The sequence below is a fragment of the Phocoena phocoena genome, chromosome 4 (genome assembly GCF_963924675.1).
Source record: "Phocoena phocoena chromosome 4, mPhoPho1.1, whole genome shotgun sequence".
Lineage (NCBI taxonomy): Eukaryota > Metazoa > Chordata > Mammalia > Artiodactyla > Phocoenidae > Phocoena > Phocoena phocoena.
The window spans coordinates 144,801,896-144,816,520 of NC_089222.1; the positions used below are offsets into that span (position 1 = coordinate 144,801,896).

General features: G+C 61.3%; 1 protein-coding gene across 1 annotated transcript; it reads right to left on the reverse strand.

Annotated features, from left to right (window-relative positions):
* Positions 1-1,656: 1,656 nt before the first annotated feature.
* ICOSLG (inducible T cell costimulator ligand) lies at positions 1,657-14,371 on the reverse strand. Its single transcript, XM_065875927.1, has 6 exons — positions 14,323-14,371; positions 13,059-13,424; positions 12,081-12,362; positions 9,557-9,727; positions 8,581-8,616; positions 1,657-1,700 (listed from the first exon to the last, which is right to left on the reverse strand). The coding sequence occupies exons 2-6, from the start codon at positions 13,396-13,398 to the stop codon at positions 1,657-1,659; spliced, it is 873 nt and encodes a 290-aa protein (XP_065731999.1). The 5' UTR covers positions 13,399-13,424; positions 14,323-14,371.
* Positions 14,372-14,625: the final 254 nt, after the last annotated feature.

Consider the following 14,625-nt stretch of genomic DNA (forward strand, 5'->3'; position numbering starts at 1 on the left):
TAAACGCAGACTTAACTAACATCGTAACAGCATCCTGTCGCTTTCCTGAGCATCACAAGCCCTTTCTCATTGGTCCTCACAGAGCCCTGGGTGGGCGGGCGGTCAGAGTGCAGCCCTGCCCCCAGTGGAGGGGCCCTGCTGGTCCATCCCAGACCCAGGCCCCTAGCTGTGGCCGCAGAGCCACCCTCACACCTTCTGGGAACCAGGGACTGCCCGCCGTTCTCCCGGTTCTGGAAGGAGTGCCAGCTAGCTTTGGGAGCGCTGCACACGTAAGAGGGTCCTTTCTGACTTGGCTTCTTGACTACGAAGTGTCACTTCCTTTTTTAGGTGCTAAAGGCAGACGGGAAGTTTGGGAAGTAATTTCAACCGAGTCTGTCGCTTTGCCTCTACCTGGGCTGAGCTCTATTGCGATTCTCCCAGCCTGCGGGCCGGCGATTGTCAGGGACGCCTCGGGCCCAGGCAGGTGTGCACAATGGTTACAGCCAGGTGCGGACCCGCTCCCGTGACCCCCCATCCGTCAACCCCGAAGCCCAGACACCACCTGGAGCAGGTGCCCACATGGCACCCACTCGCCCCATGGACGGGGCCACTGCCCCCGAGAAGGATGGCACCAAATCCACCGCCAGGGCCAGGACGCCAGCCAGCAGTCCCCTCCACAAAGTCCTTCCAGGAACGTCTTGCTAAAGTCAAAGTCATTAAGTCTGATTCTGTGTCGTGACTCTTCCCAGTGAAAAAGAATGCAGGGTCATTCCTTCAGTACATGGCAGGTCCCCCTCTGGCTGTGGCTCTCCTGATGCGGGGGTCTCCCTCTGAGTGTGAGGTTTCCCTCTGGCCGTGGTATGCCCCACCCTGAACTGTGGGCCTCTCATCTACAGCCAGTAGCCTTTCCCAGACCTGGAACCTTGTAATTTACAGCTTTTTCAGTGCCCTTTGTCACAATACGTTACCACTACTTTTTTTTTTTTTTTTAATATATGTATTTATTTATTTTTGGCTGTGCTGGGTCTTCGCTGCTGTGCGTGGTCTTTCTCTAGTTGCGGCCAGCGGAGGTCACTCTTGGTTGCGGTGCGTGGGCTTCTCATCGTGGTGGCCTCTCTTATTGCGGAGCACAGGCTCTAGGCAGGCGGGCCTCAGTAGTTGTGACACGCAGGCTCAGTAGTTGTGGCTCGCGGGCTCTAGAGCACAGGCTCAGTAGTTGTGGCACACACGGGCTTATTTGCTCCACGGCACGTGGGATCCTCCCAGACCAGGGCACGAACCCGCGTCCCCTGCATTGGCAGGCGGACGCTCAACCACTGCGCCACCAGGGAAGCCCTGTTACCACTACTTTCTACTTGACGCTTTATTTTATTATAGAGGGTGAGGGATTCCCGGGTTCATCCCATCATTAAGTAATGGTTTATAAATAACCCCTCCCAAGTTGGGGAGATTTTGAGGCCCTCCAAAGCACAAAGTGCAGGTTCTCCCGTCAACATCCCCTGACCCTGGCCAGCTCTTCCCCCTTCCCCCTTCACCTACCCATTCCCATCTGGCCCCCCAGAAAGGACACACTAAATCCACACAGTGACGTGAACGCTTTTCCTTCCCGAAGGGGTCTGCTTAGACACCCAGGAAGTGAGTTTCTTTTTCAGATTTGGAGGTTTGATTGGAAGATGATCAGAGACCCCAATCAGTTAACAAAAGTAGAAGGTTCCAAGGTTACGATCGCAGACGTGGGTATAAACGGAAGATGTCTCAGGGGCTACACGCTTCTGTGCACACAGACCCGACGTGTCCAGCGGTTGGGGGCAGAGGTGGAAAGTCCCCGGCAACTCAGGTGCGAGGCTCCCGGGCGGGCTGAGACGTCAGGGACCCGTGCCTTCCTATGCTCTGGCTACAGCCGCCCCCCCATCTTGTGCGTCACGCTGCCTGACCCAGTCCCCACAGGAGCGGCCCTCAAGCTGTTGCTGAGGCCGGGGGTACCTCCCGCAGACAGCACCACTCTGTCTGGGGCAGGAATTGCTGCATCTTCCAGGTCCGGACACACCAGACCCGAGTGTGCTCTGCACGGCGGGGTCTGCTCCCTGGGATGCTGGCCGTGCTGCCCTCTCCTCCCGTGCAGTGCTTCACTCACAATTAAGTGAAAACTTGGTTGGAGTCCAGGCAATTCATACCCCACCCCTGTTTTTTAGGAAGTGGTTTGGTTTTTGTTTTTTAAGTAACTTTTTCCCCTAAAAAACTAAACAGTGGCTCCGAAGCTTCTTGATTTTGGAGTCTGGGGTGGAATCCCGATGGTGACATTTCTGTCTGGGTTGGGGTAGAGGCTGGCCTCCACAGGCACCAGGCCTTGTAGGGCAGGGGGTCTGCAGCGACCCTGGCCCTGGCCGAGGTGGGAGGGGCGGGAGCCACCGAGGACACAGTGCCTGGCATTTGGGGTTAAAGAGGATTTGCTGGACCGAGGTCCTCCTGAGCCTGAGCCCCGTCACGCTCACGGTCCCTCGTCAGCCGCTGTGGCTACGGCTGCATCTCCCCCGTCACTCCTTCAAGGTCAGCCACTTGTCTCTCGAAGGACCCCCCGCCCTGCCTGTTCTCACCCTCAGCTTCCTCCAGCCTCAGCCTGGTCCCTGCAGCCTCCTGAGATCAAAGACTCCGTTTCCCAGCATCCTTTGCAGCGGGGCCACGTCCAAGTGCACGTCCTGGGGGGCTGCCCACCCACCTGAAGGGCTCCGACCCAGCGGGCCGGGGGCACAGGTCCCAGGGAAGGCCCAGAGCAAGGTGCAGGCCTGCCCCTCCCTAGGCTGTGCCAGCCTCCTTAGCCACCCTTGTGGGCTCCGTGCCGACTGCAGGAGACTGGCCAGGAGTGGGGATCACGGTGAGGACGACCTGGGGTGCCAGGGCCAGTGCCCGTGCAAAGGGAATCGTGGTCCCCGATGTGATGCCCCACGAGGACGCTCCTGCAGGGGCAGGGGCAGGACCCGACCCGCTCGGGGGCGAGGGCTGGGGTTAGCCCACCGGGCCCAGCTCGTGGTGGGCACCCCTTGCAGTGGAGGCATGAAGAGGGCCGTAACCATGCGCGGCTGTCACACGGGACAAAGGAGCGGCGGCCGCTGGGCCACGCCTTTGGGTCTGGACCTCAGTCCGGCTGCAGGCTGGTGCCCAGGTCCCCACCCTCCCTCTCGCCCCCCCCGCCCACCATCTCTGCCGTTTCCTAACCCTCCCCATCTCCCCATCCTTCTCTCTCTCCTCTTGGGAGCTGTAGTGAGTTGCACAGGGTCCCCCAAACTCACGTCCCGGAACCTCACTTGGAAGCAGGGTCTCTGCCGATGTCACTAGTGAAGATGGGGTCACCCTGGGTCGGGTGGCCCTCAGTGCAGTGACTGGCGTCCTTGTAAGGGAAGCCGAGCGCCAGAGACTGAGGGCTGTGGGGCTGCACCAGGGGCCACCTGAGCCACCAGAAGCTGGACGAGACACGGGAAGGTCAGGGAAGCAGCCCAGCCGACAACTTCATCTTGGACTCTGGCCCTCCAGACGGAGGAGTGGGGTTCTGTTGTTTAAACCGCCCAGCCCCTCCCAGGAGCACACAGCCTCACAGCCTGGGTGAGTCCCGCCGCCACCCCCCCATGGCAGGCAGACCCCGCACAAAGGCCCTGCCTGTCGGGGTCCCTGGCTCTGGGCCCAGCAGCCCTCCCAGGCTGCATTTTAGCCAAATCACAGTGTCCTTTTCTGGGTTCAGGTGAGGCGGACCGGCCCTGGATCTGCTGAGAGCCCATGGGGCAGTGCATTTGGGACATTGTGAATCACAGGTGCACAGCTGTGAGAAACTCTCCTTCCTCCAGGCCAGCAGCTTCCCGAGTCCCCCCTCCAGCTGCCTCTCAGAGCACAGCCCGTGCCTTTGTGGGGGACTACCCCTCCCCCCTTCCCGGTCCCGGCCCAGGAAACCCCACTCTGGTGTGAAGGTGCCCCCCCCCCACCCCCCGGTCGGCCCCCTCCCAGCAGCCTCGGGCACCTGCGACCTTGGGGTCAGGAGGCCCACAGAGCAGGGATGAGCGATGAGTCACTCTCTGGTTCCGGGGCCGGGGGGCGGGGCGGGCCGGGCTCAGTCCACAGGACAGTGTAAGGGGGTAGAGAAGGGCCAGCGAGGGGAGGAGGGAGGGCAGCGGGGGAGGGCGGGAGGATCTCGGTCAGTTCCTGGCCTGCACACCCCTTGGTGACCAAGGCTCCCCCAACACCCAGATCGGGGGCTTCGGAGCCTTGGATCCTGGTGTGGCCCTGCGTCCGGCCCTGACACAGGCTGGCTGACCAGGGGCCTGTGCAGCTCCCGGGCCTTGCAGCCTGTCAATGTCGGTCATGCGGGGCCCATCCCCCCCCACCCCAGGAAATGTGCCCTGTACCCTCCCGACAGGGGTGTCCCAGAAGCCCCTCCCCAGAGCTCAGGGTGGGCCGCACCTCTGGTCACTGGGACAAGCCCCTGAATTCCTGACACTGAAGACCCCAGCCTCTTGCTTCTCCCTGATGACGGCAGGACCAACACGGATTCAAGGAAACCGTGCCATGTTTACTAGTAACTACAGAGGCTCTCCCCTTGGGACTCCAGAGTCTGGAAGGGGTACCGGGAAGCTGGGGATCCAGGGGGCGGGGCTGCGTCAGGGCTGGAGAACGGACACGTTGGGGCACGCAGGATGGCTTTGGGCCAGGAAGGCCACCCTAGGGGGGCAAGACTGCCCCCTTCAGCCCCAGATGATCTTTGGGCTGCGGGGCGGGGCGTCCGTCACCAAGGACAGAATCACCCCGGATCACGTAAGCTGCCTTCTCGGTGGAAGCGTCCTGTTTCTGAAAAGTCAGGCCTGGAGGGAGATGCACACAGGATGTGCCTGTCCGGCACCGGCACTGCCCGGAGCCGCCGGCGGGCCCCGCCGCTGACCAGCGGCCAGCGTCACAGCACTAGGGCCGCGCCGGGCAGTGGCAGTGCAGGGTGGCCTTCTCCTGAGGTTCTCCAAAGCCTCGGCTGCCCTCCCCAGGGTGAGGGCTTCGGTCATGGGGCGGGGCCGAGCTGCAGGCAGAAGCTGGCTCCGGCCTTCTCACCTGGCGGGAGGGTGAGGCGCTCTCGTCACGCAGCTGCTACTTCCCTCTGCCCCCTGCCCTGGAGAGGAGCCTCCATCTGCCGGCCTGGCTCCGCCTCCCTGGTGGGTGTTCACCGCGCAGCTACTGTGAGCAGGGCGCTGGGGGCAGGGGCCACGGGGCCCCAGAGACCAGGACTCCGGCTGCTGGGACGGCCAGGTGGCCTCTGCCCCCACGGCAGTGCCAGCACCTCGGACTCTTGCCCCCGGCCGGCCCCTGACCTGGAACGTTCCCTGGGCCTGACCCTGAACCATGAGTCGCCTCTCCTGTGCCCCGTGCGAGGGGACCGGGACAGCGGCTCGCTGCCCTGCCTTCCCCAGGAAGGTGACACGGGATCCTCACCCTCGGGTCACTGACCTCTGGGTCCCCATCCATGGTGGGACGTCGAGCAGTGTCCCGCTCACCACCCGTTAGAAGCCAGTAGGAACCCCCAAGAGTGACAACCAAAATGCCTGGGGGACGGGGCCACCCAGGTGAGGACGGACGGGGCAGGGGCAGGGTCCCCGACGGCATTCAGGACGGGCTGAGTGCACCGTGCCCGCGCGCACAGACCAAAGCTGCCAGACACAGCCACGCCGACGGCCTGTATTCTCCAAAACCAGGCTTCCAGAAACGTCAAAATGTGGCGCTCACACACTGTCCACAACACAGCGTGAGGTGCAAGCCGCGGCCCCAGGGTGGCCAGGCCAAGGGTGGCCCGTGCGAGTGGGCAGAGCGGACCGTGGCCCCGGAGGCCGGAGGGAGCGGCGAGGGTCCGTTGGGGCCCAGCGGGGAGATGATGACTCAGGGTCCGGAGCCTGGAGCCCAGGGCCCAGGCAGAGCTCGCAAGCACATGCGGGGAGAGCCCCGGGCGGCCGCGTCCCGGGGCCTGAGCGGGAGGCCGGCCTAGCCGCTTCCCCAAGAAGGAAATCCCTTCTGACAGGAAAGCTGGAAGCACACTCAGGCCCCCTGCGGCCGCCCCGTCCTGCCGGGCGGAGAACGCCGCCCCGACCAGCTCCAGGGGCCTCTCAGGGTCTGCAGGCTGGACCCCGGGCAGGACGGCGGAGAGGGCCCTAGGTGCACCTGTCCTGGTGTCACATCACAGTCACTGGGGACAGCACCCCACCTGCTGCACTCAAGGGCCCCTCAGGCTTCTTGCTCGTGGTGCCATGAGTCACCTTCTGTCATTCTTTGAGGAACCACACTTGTCTTCTAATGCTTTCATGCTAAAGTCTGTGTGGACCCCTCACCACACCTATTTAAAAGCCATGTGAGGGCTCTTTGGTACAAAAACAGACATACACACGCACAGTCTCTTGGAACACTGTTGGCTGAGGTTCTGCGCTGAGCCGGCCTCGTCGAGTTTGCTGTAAGTCTGGATCTGGGGAGCGCAGGCCGCACGTGCCCGTCGGTGCTGAACGGCCACACGGGCAGGGGCAACAGGCCCGTTTCCTGGGGGCGTGCCCACCAGGGTTACCTGGCAGCCACCTTTGCAGAGCCTTCTGGAAACAGTGAACTGCTAGATGCAATGCAGGAATCAACATGGAAACGGGCTGCCGCCTCCGTGGACTTGGCCACTGCCCCACTCCGGTCACCCAGGGGGCCCAGCGGGCTCCGAGGAACCCGGCACGTGAGGTGAAGTCTCCGTCACGACTGTGCAGGTCCCCAGGGGAGGCCCGCGAGGGGCCCTGGGTGACAGTGCGGGGCCGGCAGGGGCTGCCCAGCAAGATTCAAGGGAATTGCTTCTGCGTTTGAAGAAAGGCGGCCATGCGGCCGGAAGGCCGCCCACCGTCCACTCACGGCCCCAGTTTGAAGGACTGTGACGGTCACCTGTCCATGCTGGTGTCTTCTGGAGACGTGTGTCCCAGCCCTGACTGCCTGTCCCCTGCAGCGGAACCCCGGGCCACCACACCCAGCTGCACTGCCCAGCACAGACCTTCTCCCAAAATTCCACTGTTTCTGTTTTTTCATTGTGTTTTTGAGGAGGGAAACCTAGCTTTTGCCCAAAACAAATGAGGTCGGGTTTTCCTCCCAGGGAGCGTTCTGGAGCGACATGAGTTCCAGGGGTTTTTCTGGTGTCGCCCGCTCAGTGCTTCAGGACACGTCTGCACAGACGCCGGGTCCTCGGGGCGGAGGTGGGGCAGGAGACTGACCAGCAGAGCCAGCACGTGGCCCCTGCACCCGGAGCCAACACGGCCTCGCACAGGTCATCCCGGAAGAGAGTGGCCTCAGAAGCCCGTCCGGTCCAGGATGCTGAGAAGTGCTGCAGGCTCTCGGAGGCTGGTGGTGGAAAGGAGCCGTCACAACCCTTTTCTTGCTCTGTGATTGGCAGCGAAGGTGGGCAGCCCACCTACTTGGGGGCACGTGTATCCCTGAGGAGTTGCCGACCTTCTGAAAGGGCTGCCAGGATCGGGTCAGTGCCCGCCACGCGCTCCCTGGGGTCAGCGTGGCCCTTCCGGGGGCGCCCGCGTGTCCCCACAAGGCCAGGTGGCCCAGTGTCCGTGCAGCCCCCAGTACGGGCGCAGATGGTGTCCTCTGCCCAGCCTGCCCGGGTCAATTCTCGAGCTGCCACCCGACGTCCCCGCTGGTGGCACGTCCTGAGAAGCTCTCATCACACGTGCTCTTGGAAGGAAAGAGGAGAGGGGCGTGAGCACAGAGCTGGCGCATTCATCTTCTCAGGAACCAGGACGGTGAAAGCAGGGGTGAGAACACCTGCAGACGGGCGCCGCATCGGACTCTCGGGTCAGCAGGCCCGGATTCTTTAGCAAGCTGTGTCCCGCATCGTCTGAAAGTGGCCTCGGGAGGGAATCTGCTGCAGGACCCGGCAGCCGCGTGCCCCGGAATCACCTGGGTGAACAGGTGGGCGGGCGCTGCCGTGTGGGTCGTGCTCACCTCGGGCCCACCCTCCCCTGACGACCCTTCTCACAGGTGGAGAAACGGGGCTCAGAGGTATGGTCGTTGGCCTCAGGCGTGGAGCCCGCTGGCCTGACCACAAAGGCCTGGCAGCCCGAGGCACCTGCCAGTAGGAAACCGAAACTGAAGGCCCTGAGTGTGGCTACTTTCCCAAACTGGGGCGGGAATCACTCTGACCTTTGCTCTGGGACTGCGAGGTGCCCGCACAAAGGGTCTGGACTCGCTGGAGAGCCCCCGCCCCTGAGGGGTGGGGCTGAGACGGAGGGAGGACAGGAGGATGAGCCGGGCAGCTGGGGAGGGGCAGCGGGGCTGTGGTCCCAGGCTCTCTGCTGACATGTACGTGTAGCTGTACATTTGGAAAATCCCATAGCGCAGTGTCAGCGAGAGGACGGGCTCACACGCCAAGGAAGGCCAGGGGGACAGGCCTTCGCTCGGGATTTCACCGTCTCTGAAACTGGAAACGCCTATTTCCTGGTCATCGAGTAGCACCCGTGCTGAAAGGCGGGCACAGAGAGAGTGGAGCACCCAGCTCGCCCGAGCCCGTGGACCCACGCTTCCTCCACGGGTCTCCTTCCCTCCTGGCAAACTGACCCGTGAGCTCCAGCTCCGGCCTCGCAGCCTGGGCGCCTGTTGGGACAAACCAGAAACACTCAGGGCGGGCCGTGAGGGGGCCTCTCTGAAGACCCCAGGGGCCCCGCACTCAGCAGCGCCCCACTCCACGCTCCTCCAGCTTCCTGCTCGGGTGAGGGCTCCTCAGGCCGCCCTCATTTCCAGGACGAGACTCTGTAAGAGGTCAGGGTGGGAAACGCTTCAAGACGCTCAAGGGCCTTCAGCGGCCTGGCTGGGTCGGCAGTGGGGCCGTGGACAGTATTTCTGGGCAGATGGCATTGGCAACCGAGTGGAAGCTCCAGGCGGCATGTAGAAACCCCTCCCGTCGGGCAGAGCTCCCACCGTGCGTGGGCTCCACAATCCAGCCGCGCTCCCTTTCCACACCCTCCCAGGAGTCCAGGAGGAGCCTGACCTGGTTAATAAGACCTTTGGGGACGCCCGCTGACCTCCACCACCAGGCCGACCTGGGGAGACTGTGCTGGCCCCACCCGAGGGGTTCCCCCGAGACCCCAGCCCTCAGGCCCTCTTGTGACACCTGGGTGGTCCCAGGGTCCACATTCTAGGCTCTTCTGCTCCCCACCGTGAGTTCTGCTTCTTCATTTTACACAGTCAAAACCCAGACTTTCTGGATCTGTCTTCGAGCTTGGCCAGAACTGGACGGCCTTGAGGGACTGAAGGCAACTCGGCACCCACAGACACACCACGTCCACACTCGGAGTCCGCCATCCCCCCCAGACCCAGAGACCGGACTTCCCTTCTGGGGCACAGCTGTGTCAGGATCTCGGAGGCGGAGGTCACACCAGGGGCACTGGGGCTGCTATCCTCGCGCGTGAGCACGATTAAGCCATGCTTCCCGTGAGAGCGGCACCACGCAGGGCTTGGAAACATCCTGGGAAAGGCCAGCCCTCACCCCGACAAAGTAAGTGCGCGCTGTCTGCAGCGCGGGCTTCTCCGATACCTGCGTAGCTTCTGTAGGGACATCTCCGCCTGCACAGCCAGCCCGTGGCCACGGCCACGGCCACGGCCACGACTAGCACAGCAAGGATGCTGAGAACCGGCCGGTTCGCCGCCTCTTGGGTGTCGTCCACTGGGTCCTCTGTGATGCTGTCCTTGCTTCCCGTGGACATTTCTGCAGGAAAGGAAAGTAACCCAGGACTTACAGGGTCAGGAGGAAAAGGGGGTTTCTTCATCCTGAAGGAGAGAGCGCTAAGGGAAGTATTGATCCACCAAACTTTCCCAGAGGTGTTTTGTGATTTTTAAGCTACAAAGCTGACGGAGAGAAGCGTTTCCCCCTCCAGGTGAACCTTCATCTCTTCCTGGGCTGTCATTCCTCCTCACCCTACCCGTGTGACCTGTAATCCCAGCCCTTCCTAAAGGTCCACACCTGGGAATGGGGCATGGTGGGAAGCACAGTCTTCCTGGCTTTTTTTTTTTTTTTTGCGGTACGCGGGCCTCTCACTGCTGTGGCATCTCCCTTGGTGGAGCACAGGCTCCGGACGCGCAGGCTCAGCGGCCATGGCTCACGGGCCCAGCCGCTCCGCGGCACGTGGGATCTTCTCAGACCGGGGCACGAACCCGCGTCCCCTGCATTGGCAGGTGGACTCTCAACCACTGCGCCACCAGGGAAGCCCTTCCTGGCTTTTTAAACTAAACTTGATTTAATTAATTCTTTCTAGCTTAATTGCTGGCTTTAAAAAAAATGATGGTGAAATTCACACAACATAAAATTAACCATTTCAAAACGAACAATTCAGCGGCATTTAGTACATTCACAAGGTCACGCAGCCAAAACCATGATCTAATTCCAGAACTTTCCGCCACCACAAAGGGAAACCCCCTTCCCATCAGTGGTCACTTCCCATCCTCCCTCCCAGCCCCTGGCGAACTCTAACCTACTTTCTGTCTGTTCGGATTTACCTATACGGGCCATTTCGTACAAATGGAATCATACACTGTGTGGCCTTCTGTGTCTGGCTTCTCTCACTGAGCACCACCGGCACGGTTCATCCACACTGCAGCATGGTCAGTGCCTCATTCCTTTTCGTGGCTGAGTAATGCTCCACTGTGTGGATGGACGCATCCCTTCGTCCATCCGTGGACACTTGGGTTGCTCCCACCTTTTGGCTATTGTGAATGAGCTGCTGTGAACATTTACGTACAAGTATTTGTTTGATGCTCGTTTCCAGCGCTCTGGGGCACACACCTAGGGGCGGAATTGCTGGGTCACAGGCTAAGTTTTTTTTAGGCTACGGACATGCAGGCTCAGCGGCCATGGCTCACGGGCCCAGCCGCTCCGCAACATGTGGGATCCTCCCAGACCGGGGCACGAACCCGCGTCCCCTGATCGGCAGGCAGACTCTCAACCACTGCGCCACCAGGGAAGCCCCACAGGCTAAGTTTTAAGGAACTAGCAGATTGCTCTTCACGGTGGCTGCACCATTTCCCGTCCCACTGGCAGTGCACGAGGGGGCCAATCCTCCTGTCCCAGTGTCCAACCATTGTGCCCCTCCCCGGGCAGCTTGTTACAAGTGTCCCGTGTTTGCCGAAACCCGAAGGAGCCATGAGCCAGACAGTGGCTAGGCCTCCCACGCACCTTAGAACCATCTGGAAGCTTTTCAACATGTCCTGTTGCCTGGACAGCCCAGAGGTGCTGATTCAGAGGGTCTGGGCACAGGGCGGGGTGATGGGGGTTGACAGACTTCCCAGTTGTCCCCCAGAGCAGCTGGGCCGAGACTACGGCCCCAGGAGACCCTCCCATTCCCCTTCCCCTGCACCCGGCTGCCCTGCTGGGACGCAGAGGCCAGCGGAGGCCTCTGGTGCGGCCAGAAGACCGTGACCGCTGAGTCCCAGGGCTGCGCCTGCATTCCAGGAAGGCGAGTGCCCGGGCACGGGGGCTCCCGGCAGCTGGGCGGCTTCTCGGCGGCAGGCAGGCAGGCCCCCGACACCCCCATCCCCCAGCTCTCCTGCCCCTCCTTCCCTGGCGTCTCAACGCTGCTGACAGGGACACACAGGCTGAGAGAGCCTGTGGCTTCTACGAAGGAGGCACCCGCCTGCACCCTTCCACAGGGCCCAGCCGGGCGTCCTGGTGGAGGAGGGGTTCTGGTTTCCCAGGGGGCACACGTCCGAAGAGCTGGGGTGGTGGCTGTGCAGGAGGGGCTTCAATCCTGATGCTGCCGCCGCCTCAGCCCGCAGCTTCTGAAGTGTTACATCACCTTTCGGAGCCTCAGTCCCTCATCTGTGAAATGGGTCACCAGAACTGACGCCCCCCCCCAGGTGCATGAGGATTAAGCGCCCCGAGCACCTGGCCGGCCCCTGCCCTCCGTCTCACGGTGATGTCTGTCACCTCCTCTCCCTGTCACCACCTCTGAAGCCGCTGCCGAGTCACCTCATAGGGGCTTTGTCTTCCACCTGAGAGGATCCCCCACGTCACCCCTGGCCCCCAGCCTTGGACTGGGGTCAGTGTGCAGATCCCGGGACCTTACCTGTCTGGCCGCTGGTCAGGTTCTGGTGAAGAAGCACATTCTCGATGCAGCAGCCCACGTCGATGGTGGGGGTCCGCCTGATCCGCAGGACGCTGACCACGTTGTACAGGCCCCTCGCGTTTAGGGACACGGTGCTGTTCTGCAGGGCGTCGGCCAGCAGGCTGTTGTCCGTCTTGTTGATCCAGTACACGTTGGGCCGCGGGTAGCCATCCGTGGACGTGCACGTGAAGACCAACTCCTCATCCTGGGATGGGCCGCTGACCACTGGCATGCTGTAGTTTGCTGCGGGGGAGGGAAACGGGCTGAGGGGTGCCAGGTTCCGAAGGTCAGAGAAGGGTGGGGGACACAGTGCCAAGGGCCAGGGTAGCGGGGAGGCAGCCGTCGTGCCCCGGACGCCGGAGCAGGGCCGGGACCAAGGCTGTGGTCTGGGCAGCAGCACGGGCCCTGTTCTGCCAGAGTCACGCCCCCCAACCCACCAACAGGGGCGCTATGAGCCGGGCGGGCAGTGACCGGCACCCACGTCCCACCCCAAGGAGGTTGGCCTCCTTTGAGTCTAGTGACACAGTCAGCTGACAATTCACCCGTCTCTCCACTGAACGGTGCCCCGAGCAACTTGGTGGAGGGGCTTTAATTTTCTTCCTAAACTCTGATCTCATTTAGTGCCTTAGACCACTCCCTCCTAATTTCATGAAAACATCTAGTTTGGGTTGAATTGGAGAGTTTCGAGGCAAGGACAGCAAGCTTAGGAGCTCCTGTGAGGAGGGAGCCACCTCGGCTACTGGAAAACTTTCTTAGGAGCCGAACGATATTTCCACCACCTAAGCCGCACGCCTGGTTTAAACAGAAGCCCGCTAGAGGGATCTGGATTTCCTTTAAGGGAAGACACGGGTGAATGAGCCGCAGAGAACAGGTCTGACTGACACTTCTTCCGGGCCGTAAGGCTGGGCTGGGATCAACTCGGCAGCTCCGCCGTCTTACCTGCCACGTTTAGCGTGACCGTGACTTCCAAAATCTTTTCTAATTCTAAGGATTTCCGAAACACCAGGCAGTTGAACTTCTGCTCGTCCTGGGGAGTGACATTGCGCAGGTGCAGAGAGAAGTCGCCCTGCTTCATGCCGTCCAGGGACAGCCGGGCCCGGTCTTTGTAGTGGTTGTTACCGTGGCCGGCAGAGCTGTTTCCCGAGAGGTAGTAAGTCACCACAGAGCTGGTGTTCCGTTTGCCCGGCACATTGATTTGCCAGTAAACATAAAGGTCATTTAAATCGAAGGTGTTTCCTTCAGGGTAAATGCAGCTGAGCAAGACATCACTGCCCACCATCGCTCTGATCTCTTCTTCTTGAATCTCTGCAAGCATCCAAAAAGAACAGAATTCATCTTCCGCGCTTGACTCGTAACTTGGAACTCACCCTTTGGAGGGATGGGGGAGCTTCTGGGTTGCAAGACTCAAACCCCAATTATGACTCATTTCAGTAGGAAAGGAATGTATTAGTAATAAGATGCACATAGGAAAGCAACAATAGTTTAAAACTTCCGACACTGGCGGTAAGCTGCTCTGATGTATCACCAGGGTCGGTTTCCAGTCACCATGCCGGGAGCCAGCCAGGACTCCTCCCTGTTTTTACTACTTCTTGGGAGTTTACAATGAATTCAGAGTAAAAAGATGTTTTTAAAAAAACTCAGACGTTTGAAAAGAAAACATCAGCTTCTCAACAACATTATAGTAGCGTTTGCAACTCCATCAGAGAAGGCCCAGCGAGCTTTTGTGGTCTGTTACAACCGCTCAGATGCCAGCAGGGGAAGTGGCCGTGTGCCCTGACCCGCCGCCCTGTGGGCTGGAAGGCCAGGTAAGGTCTCAGTCTCCGCTGTGGTGCCATATCCCCGTTCTGCACTCTTCTGGAAGCTGGTGGCTTTGCGGAGCAAAGGGGTCACGGGAAACAGGAAGCCCAGCTCCCAGCTCCTCTGGAAAGCGGGGGTTCTGAAACACTTAGGGGGAACTACACTCTGCCCATCCCAAACACAACACAAAGGAGAACCACGGGGCCTGGCCGAGCCCCCCCCCCCCCTTCGCGGCTCTCAATGCCACACATCACCCTGGGCTTGGGGGCCCCGCTTTCTCACAAGGGCCCCTGGAAAAGCAAGCAGGGCTGCGGGGAGGACCCCACTGACACCTGTACCCCGCGGTCCTCACTGCTCAGAACTGAAGGGCTTGGAAGGCTCCAGCAAGAGCACCGTCTGCACTTACCAGCTCGCAGGCCACAGAGTAGCAGCAGCAGTAGTCCAGGGCTGGGAAAAAACAACCAGAAAAGGGTGAGTCCCGCCCCTCCCCAGTGGGGTCAGGAGCCGGTCACACCCACCATCCCAGTGGGAATACACCCGCAGCCAGGCCATCAGCCCAGGCCACCGGGGGCAGCCAGGGATTCAAGGAGCGGACACAGCACCGACTCCTCCCTGCCCAGCAGGCAAGCCCCAAGGGGCGGGCAGCCCCTGCAAGGGACCAGCTCCCACGTTAATAAAACGCCCCTCAAAGCAGTTATGAGGGTGTGAT